The 9,345-nt window shown below is 41.7% G+C and overlaps 1 protein-coding gene across 1 annotated transcript in view; it reads right to left on the reverse strand.

Annotated features, from left to right (window-relative positions):
• The window catches only part of TSC22D1 (TSC22 domain family member 1), a 142,004-nt gene extending 132,917 nt beyond the window's left edge, over window positions 1–9,087 (reverse strand). The window contains exon 1 of the mRNA XM_080798386.1: window positions 6,179–9,087. Coding sequence (XP_080654512.1) covers window positions 6,179–9,030 — 2,852 coding nt within the window. The 5' untranslated portion in view covers window positions 9,031–9,087. The remainder of the gene's footprint in view (window positions 1–6,178) is intronic.
• Between the last annotated feature and the right edge of the window lie 258 nt (window positions 9,088–9,345).

The raw sequence follows: 9,345 nt of genomic DNA on the forward strand, positions 1-9,345 counted from the left end.
AACACCATATCTCAAGACTGAGAAAATCAGGTACAGCCACAGGCAAGAAAACATACTAAAACAGGGTGATTGAGTGAAGAAATATATATAAGGATGCTAAGACTCTCCCAAGACCTTTTACCCAACTTCCCTCCTGTCCCCCACAACCTTCGCCTCCAAGCAAGAAAGAGCCTTCTATAGGGAATCTAACCAGCTCAAAGGAAATACGTGAAGACGCTGACATCAAAAAAGTCCTCCAACCAAACATCTGAGCCTGGTTACTATACAGTAAAGGTTAACAAGTATCAGTGAGGATTTCTAATTATCATTTTACTTCCCTATTCACAGCACAACCACCAACCTTCTAAGGTAAGGCTACAGAACATGAAAGATAAAGACCAAAGCAAATACAAACTAAGAAAACAAACCTGGGAGACACTGATCACACAAGGAGAAGAAATCTTTAAAAAATAATAATAATAATAATAATGTTTATATATTCAGACAGCTAAAAGAAAATATTATTGTTATTAGAGCAAGATACTATTTCAAAGGAGCAAAGTCAAAAAACAAAAGCTGTGGAAAATTAAATATGTAATATATGAAAACTCAATAGAAGGAGAGCAAAAAGAAAATGAGATGGAAAATACAAGAAAATTAGAAAAGAAATCAAGAAGGTCCATTATCCTAATAAGAAGAGTTTGAGAAAGAAACAGAAAATGGAAAGAAATAATCAAGACCTCATTCAAGAAAAAGTCCCAGAATTAAAAGATGTTTCCAGACTAAAAGAGCACACCTAGTACTCAGCAACATGGATGAAAAGAGACCTACACAAGGATCCATGACTGTAAAATTTCCAAACACTGGAAACAGATACAATCTCAAAAGCTTTCAGAGAATTAAAGAGAGAAAGAGGAACAGAGAAAAGGGTAAACAAGGCAGGAAAAAAGGAAACACACACACAGGTCACATACAATATTTGAGAAATCAGAATGACTTCAGACTTCTCAAAAGCAATATGGAAGCTAGAAAGCAATGGAGCAAAATTATAAAATAATTTTACAGGTAGTATTTTTTTTTAAAGATTTTATTTATTTATTTGACAGACAGAGCTCACAAGTAGGCAGAGAGGCAGGCAGAGAGAGAGGAGGAAGCAGGCTCCCCACAGAGCAGAGAGCCTGATGTGGGGCTCAATCCCAGGACCCTGGGATCATGACCCGAGCCCAAGGCAGATGCTTAACCCACTGAGCCACCCAGGCGCCCCTACAGGTAGTATTCTTAACCTAACCAAATAATCAAATTAATTTCAGGGTAAACAGAAACCTTTCTTTTTTTTTAGATTTTATTTTTAAGTAATCTCTACACCCAACATGCAGCTCAAACTCACAACCCTGAGATCAAGAGTCGTATGCTCTACAGACTGAGCCAGGCAGGTGCCCCCTAAAACAATTTTAAAACATCAAGTAAGCCAAGAATGAACATGACATCAATCACTGCAAAATGGAAATCCAACCACAGGAGAAAGTGAAAGGAATCCCACAATAATGGTTGTGTACCAAGTCTAGAAGACAGTCCAGAATGGAGACCAGAGGGACAGGAGAGACTGCCTCAGGAAGATAAAATTGGTAATAATACCTGAGCATTTTAAGAGACATTTGATGAAAAGTTGAATTAGTGATAATTACAGCAAAAACTAACCCAGGGGTGGAGCAGAGACATTGAACTTCAGCCAGATCACCCTATGGTAAAGCTAACAGTCAACAAGTCACACTGAGACTAGATAAGCTCTTTCCTCTCCTAACGTGCAGATGTGCAGATGACCAAGTATTACCAGACATCTGAGGAAAGGCTCTATCACAAAAGGCAAAGCAAAAATAGGAAGAAAGGCATACAAAATTGGGAGAAAGACAATTTGGAGGAAACAGATGAAAACTTTGGAGGGGGGGGTTAACATTTCTATAGGCTAAGTAGTATATAGAAATATATATACTATATATTCTAGTACACTATCTGCATTAGATAGCTGGGGTGGAGTGGAGGGAGGCAAGTACAGCACATTGTTTAGGACAGGAAAAGTGGTGTTTTACAAGAATACTGAATTATCAAAAGTGATGGAATCATAGCTATTAAGAAGGGTACCAGGAAGTAAAGGAGATCAGCTGAGTAGGTGATAACGAAGTTAAATCTTCATTTTCCATCCAGGAAGTTGATAAAACCGAAACAAACGCAGAGTATTTTATTTAACACAGACTATACAGAGCATGTGAGTTAGACACAGTTCTAGGGGCTTTCCAAATTCATTTTCTATAACAACCCTATGAGGTAGGTACTACTATCCCCATTTTTAAATGAGCCAAATGAGGAGGCATAGAGAGGTTAAGTAGCCCAATATCACATAAAACAGTTGACAGAGGAAGATTCAAACCTAAACAGTATAAACCCAGAGCCCATGCTCCTAACCATCTAGCCATGTTGCATATCCAGTAGCGATATAAGCATGTTGTTTACAAACTAGGAGGTAAACAAGACAATCATCTAAAAGAGGTTAAAGTGACTGCTTTTGGGTAAGGAAAAATGGAAAGGGGGAGGTAGGAAGCTTTTGTTTGTTTCAGTAACCATGTAAATTACTTGACCCTTTAAACTCTGCAGGTACAACCTAAGTAAAAATTAAAGCCTATAATTTAGTATTTTATAGTTAAAATATTTTATCTAATGGTACTATCCTCAGAAGTAGGCAAAATGAGTATTACTCCTATTTCATAGATAAGAAGGCTTTCATTCCTCTTTAATAAAAATTTGAGAGCCTACTACATAACAGGTATTGTATTTAGAAAACAGGTATCAATTCACCTCAACGATGAGGTTAAAGAGGTGCAAAAAAGCAAGTCTTTTTCTTCTTTTCTTTTCAATTTATTAAACAAATTATATGATCCTGCATCTCTAACAGTTGTGCTTATGATGAGACAATATAAATTTTAAATAGTGAAGGAAAAAGCACAGAAAGATCTGCTCATTAATTCACTCAAATATTATTTAGTTCTTGTGGTGCCTGGGTGGCTCAGTCGTTAAGTGTCTGCCTTCTGCTCAGGTCATGATCCCTGAATCCTGAGATCAAGCCCCACATGGGGCTCCCGGCTCAACAGGGAAGCCTGCTTCTCCCTCTCCCACTCTCCTTGCTTGTGCTCCCTCTCTCACTGTGTCTCTGTCAAATAAATAAATAAAATCTTAAAAAAAAATTATTTAGTTCTTGCCCTTGAGGAGCTCAGAGTCTTATGAGGAGGACCAGTAAACGTAATAACTGAATGTGTGCAGCGCATTAAATAGAGGAACACCCAAAAATGTTTCAGAAGGAACATCTGAGATAAGTTGAAGAATGAATAGAAGTATGACCAATTTTACAAGGGAGGCTGTACTAAGAATTGGAAAACACAAAACATTATAGATCAGTGTGAAATACCGGTATCTTCCCTGTGTTATAAAGGTAAGTTCATGTTAAAAGCTAAAATGAGACAGTAAGACCTTTTTAATGAGAATGAATTTTAAAAAACAAGATAATCTTAACGCCTGACCCATGTTTCTAATTTTTATAGTCTTGCCCAGTGATCAACTGAAAGCACTTTTCACATGCCTAATGAACATTTTAAAGTGTTAAGAGTATTATTTTAGAAACAAACTACAGAATACTCTTTCATTTGCCCCACCACCAAAATGCTTCATTGTTAACATGGTTTCTAAGTCATAATATTGAAATTATAATGTACCCCCCTTCCTCCCATGAGAGAGAAACTGGTGACCAAAACCCAGAAGATGCACGTGACACGGAAGCTGTCATGGGAAGAAAAGGTAAGAAGAATTTTTTTAATCATTATCACTTTTTTCTCTAGTAGATAGTCTCAAATTCCCTTCCAAAGGCAAATTTAAAACATTTCTTTTTCTTTAGGGATAAAAGAATAATTTGCAATAAAACACCATAAAGAAAATAATATATACATATTCTTATTGGCCTTTATAGGTACTTTAGGGGTGACACATTTTGATTTTTCAACATTTAAAGAACACCTACGAAACAAAAATTTTCTGGCTTTGATGACTTAACTTTGATGTTAACTAACAAAGTTTCAAATATGTAGTAAATTCAAAACAGGCAGAGTCAACTCAGGTTACTTTACACCAATACTTAATCATACTTCAGTATCTCTTTTTGTCTCTTTATTTCCAAACCTTTCTACACAGCTTGCCCCTAACTAATCTTCATCTCACTTACTATATGGAAAAATTAATTTTGTACTAAATATCTTAAACTGGCCTCTATCCCTACAATTAAAAACCTAGTTCTAAGTAGCAACATCTGACTTTAATTATCTAGAAAAGCAAGTTGTGGAAAGCTCTATCATGCCCTACCACCAGGGGAATAAAAAAGGAGAAAGTCATGCCAGGAGACCACAAATGGTAATTAACAAAAATCATGGCAGGTTTCAATTCAAAATGTGTGGTTTTCATTTGCGTATTTCATCTATCTTTTATTTCTCTGAATTTAGCATCTACATAATATACCTGATTTTCAGGGGTTTCACTCAATCATGCCCCTTAGATTTAGAAAACATTAATATTTGGGACAAATAATTCTTTAAAATTATAGTGACTATTAGCAATTAGCATATGAAACAAATAAAGTTTATCATTAATTATAATAGGACTAATAAGGAAACTACCTCTTAGAAGAGGTCTAACTCTTAAATTCAGTTTCGTACACATGATACAAAACACATTTGGTTAGGTAACAAGGTTTTAATTACACGACTCCTGGGAAAATTTTAAAAAAATAAAAATCTTGAAAGACAAGATTTTAAATTATTTCGATTAACGATGCCTTTACCTTAAATCTTTTAAGGAAGTAAAAAATACATATATCATGAAAACCTCACTGCAATATTTGGCCTTTGTTCTTTTTCTAAGACTGCAATTCTTTTGAAATACCCTCAATTTCTCCCAAGTGAAAACCACAAGTACACATTTAGAATATAAATTTCCAATTGGGTCTGATGAAAGTTCAATCACAAAAATCTACAATTAACACTAAAATAATTAAATGTCTTTAGAGTTTATTCAAAGTTCGATGGTTAAAATGAACAGCCTTTGTCATTAACTCCTATGATACTCTTTTGATCAAGGTTAGTCACAGACCAGCAAATCTGTGAAAAGAACATTCCTTTAAAAATCAACTTTAAAGCAATTGTAGACTCATTAGAGATTTCACAACTTTTCTAGGCAGTCAGCTTAAAAGACACAATTTGATTCAATGGCATGTTTGGAGCATTATTTCCAGTTCAATTACAAAAACACTGGATTAATACTGTATTTTTGGCTTTAGGTATTTTTTTGGCAAAGAAGGGAACAGGTGGAATACATTATCTGGAGAACAAAGTCTTATTTTCAAGCCTCTGTAAATTCAACCCTCTAAGACTTTCCTTACTTTTTAAAATGGCTACCACCTTGATCTACCATACAAAAGGAAAAACGTACAGGATACTACTTTCAAAGATAAACCTGGTAATTTTGACAGTGTATACCCTCCTCCCCCACTAAATACTTTTTTAAGATTCCCATTCCTGTTCTGGTCAGTTAAAATGACCATTAAATAAGTACACAAAAGTTGGTCAATTACAGTATAAGGGCAACCTATATAACCCAGACTAGGTCATCTTTTTCCTATAATGTCTGACTAGGAAAAGCAGGTAACATTATCTTTCACAGACTAAGATCAAACACAGTAGAAGTGAAAAGGATTGTCCAATCTAGTAAAGGAGAAACCACCGTGGGAACCACAACCCCCCCTTCAAGAGATGATCATAAGGATTTTAGAAATTCAAATGACTAGATTTACTATTATATGGGTTAGCAAAAATTTTCTGTTCGTAATAAATCCCTTTAAAAAGCATTTCATAAGTAACAAAAACCACCTGGTGCCCCCAGACCTATACTTTCTGCTCAGTAACTAGTCTGTTACATATTACTTGCACCCACCACTTGCTACCCACTCTGAAACCATTCCACCACTCTTGCTCTAGAAAACTTACCACGAAAACGCATTTTCACATAAAAAATGAAAAAATAGGTAATGCTTTTGACAAATGTTGTGCTACTAAACAGATTAACTTTGAATCTGTTGAATGTCTGCAGAAACACGGCATGATCTTACCTCTCATCCTCGCCATCCACCAGGGGTGTCGTCAGCGGTAGCACCTTCAACGGGAAAAGAGAAGCAGAGGCTGCTAGGCTGCTGCTACTCCCATCTGAGACTGCTGACATTCCCCCACTGTCACCACTGATAGTCTGAGGTAAGCCAACTAAGGAGGGTTCCGCTGGGCGCCTGGCATCTTCAATTTGGCTTCCAATTGCCTGAGCTAATGATTGTGCGGAAAACTGAGTAGAACTTAGTGGGATCTGTTGTGCCAAAGGCAGATTTATATTAGTTGCTATCAAGGGAGGTTGGCTAACACTTTGAACCAAATTGCCATTTTGAGTGGCAGGGGTTTGTGCTATATTCTGTGGTGGAACCAAGTTTGTTGGGGCAGAAGGCATTCCAGAAGGACCGGTTGAACTAACCTGATTTGTAACAGAAATACTACTAGCAGAGGGCAAAGGGCTAACTGCAGGCAACGGCTGCGAAACTTGAGCTACTGATTCTACTCCTTGAGGCTGGGGAGGCACAGTTAACAAGGTACTTTGGGGTGCAAGGACCAACTGTTGAGGAAGGCTTGAAGCACTAGTTTGAACTCCCTGATGAATAATCGCAGTTGGAGCAGGTGGGACTATCTGTGAAGATGGAGGAGCACCTTGCGGAATAACTGAAGGTGTGACTTGGGTAGAGGGTCCCTGCACTGCAGTAGGTATGCTCGCTTGTTGACCAATATTTGCAATCTGACTGCCAGGAGGTACAACAGATACGGCCGCCTGAGCCTGGCCAACGGGCTGGCCAGATGCCCCTGCAGGTTGTGCTTGGATTGCTGCGGGCTGCACTGGCAGCTGGATACTCTGTGGCTGGGCTGTAGGCATCGCTGTTGTTCCTGCTCCCACTGCTGCAGCGCCGGGCTGTCCCGAGGACACTGCTGTTTGGAGAATCGGTGGCTGCTGTACGTACTCTGAAGCAGGATTCTGAGTCACTGCTTTGCCATGGCTTGGGACCATCTGCGTAGAAACAGCCGGTTGCTGCTGTCCATACTGTAACTGTTGGGGTGGGGCCCCTGGAAGGGGAGCCTGCACTGGAGGAGCCGTCTGAGGATATGGCAGTTGGGGTTGAGCCAAACTGGAAATGGAAGGCTGCTGACCTAAAGCTGAAGTTACACCAACCACGCTAACAGGTGGTGGCTGGATAGCAGTGGCAGCACTGAGCGTGGCTTGCAGAGGTACTGGCTGAAGACCTTGCTTTTGAGGATAGCTCAGTTCTTGAGGCTGTAATTGTACTTGCGTGATCTGCGACTGAGAGATACTCGGAGGACCAGAGCTGCTGAAATCCATCTGCTGAAGAGCCATACCTTGAAGAGTCGGCGGCTGCGGCTGCACCACCACAGTCGGGGCTCCCATCTCTCCACTTCCCACACTCTCTGTGTAGTGACTCAGTGTGCTGACACTACTGCTCACTGAGCTCCCACTAGTGCTCTCCCTCTCAGAAGTCACTTCTGCTGGGTTTTGCTTTACCGTTTCCACCACTTTATTCATGGCCACACCTTCTGCAGCAGGTGCAGCATTGTCTTTCTCATAGAACTCGGTGCAAGTCCATCTACCTTTTTTAAAGGGTTCGGAACTAGAATCTAACTTCACAACTCTGAACCTGGACGTGTTAACTGTTGGCTGTTGCTGCTGACTTGAAACAGATCCCACAGTCATCCCTGCAGCTGCGTTAGGGGCACTGTTGACAACAGCGGAGGAAGAAATAGTACCATTGCCCATGCCACTCAAGATATTCACATTAACACCGCTGCTAACTCCAGGCCCCACGCTCACACTAGCAGCACTAGGAATATTGCTTGCATTTACACTAGCATTACTAAGCATGCTGCTTGTCACACTAGGATTAAAACTACCCACAGCAGTAATGTTAACAGTATTCATTGTATTCGTGCCAGTAACAGAACTTATACCTATACTGCCGGTAGTACTTGGAGCACGGATATTAGTCATTACAGATGCAGGTGAGCCACCCGATGAGACAGCAGAAGTTGGTGCAGCTGGCATAACACTGTCAGAGCTTCCCGTGGCAGAGAGTTTTCTGGATACTGGACTCGAGGGTGGCCCTCCGGGAATGGACGTACTGGCCACACCAGCATGGGATGGATGGTGGTGCCCATGGTGTAGGTGGTGCCCGTGATGAATGTGATGGTGGTGATGGAGGTGGTGTGGATGAGCATTCCCATTGATCACAACATTCTGTTGGGGAAGGTGAGGCAAATGAGGCTGCGGAAGGTGGGGCTGGTTGGGAGAAACTGCCCCAGGTGTCTCAGCTTCCTGGAAGTTATTCAGAGTCTCTTCTGAGGAGCTGCGTTCAGGTTCCCCCAAGTCAGTAGCCCTGGAAAGTGACACATCAAGGATCTCGGAAGAAGACAGATCTTCCGTGTGAGATTCGTCCAGATCATCATAGCTCTCAGTGTCCTCTGCTATACTGTTGTTAGAGCTGATGCTGGCGGAGATCTGAGCCGGGGTAACGCTCGTTATCTGGAAGCCACTTTTCTTTTTCATCTGAGTTCCGCCTGGCGCAAGAGGCTGTGCCTGCAGCTGAGCCTGCGAAAGGAGGTTCAGGCTTTGTGGAGGCGGAGGCTGTGGTCCCGACGTAGAAGATGCTGCAGGAGGTGGCGGCTGGAGCAGCGACGGAGGCGGAAAATCCTCGGAAGATGTGGCACTACTACCAACGCCGGTACCTGCTGCATTGAGAGCAGAGGCGCTGCCACTACCGCTGCCCCTTCTAGGGAACATTGCCGGGTGCGCCATCTTCCTAGCACTAATGTCTGCAGCGGCCGCGGCCGCGGCGGCGGTGGACTCAGGCGGCTGGTGCATTGTGTCGGGTACCGGGGGGCGGAGGAGGCGAGTGCAATTTCCTTCTGCACCGTAATCTTTGTATTCAAGACGCCGGGGAGGAAAACGGGACCTGACGCTCCGCCCGGCGCGGTTCCTCCTTCTCCTCCTCCTCCTCCTCAGCCGAAGGCGCCGGCCGCTCCTGCCTTCGAGGGCGAGCTTCGGGAAGGGAGGATGAACGAGGGTGAACAGGGCGGTCAGGGACCCGAAGGGGGGACCCCTTCAGTCCTTCGCCATTCACTTTCCCCTCTAGTCTCACACCCCCCTTTATATTCCGCTTCACGTGGGGTGCGGGGC

Source organism: Martes martes, assembly GCF_963455335.1.
Source record: "Martes martes genome assembly, chromosome: 3".
NCBI lineage: Eukaryota > Metazoa > Chordata > Mammalia > Carnivora > Mustelidae > Martes > Martes martes.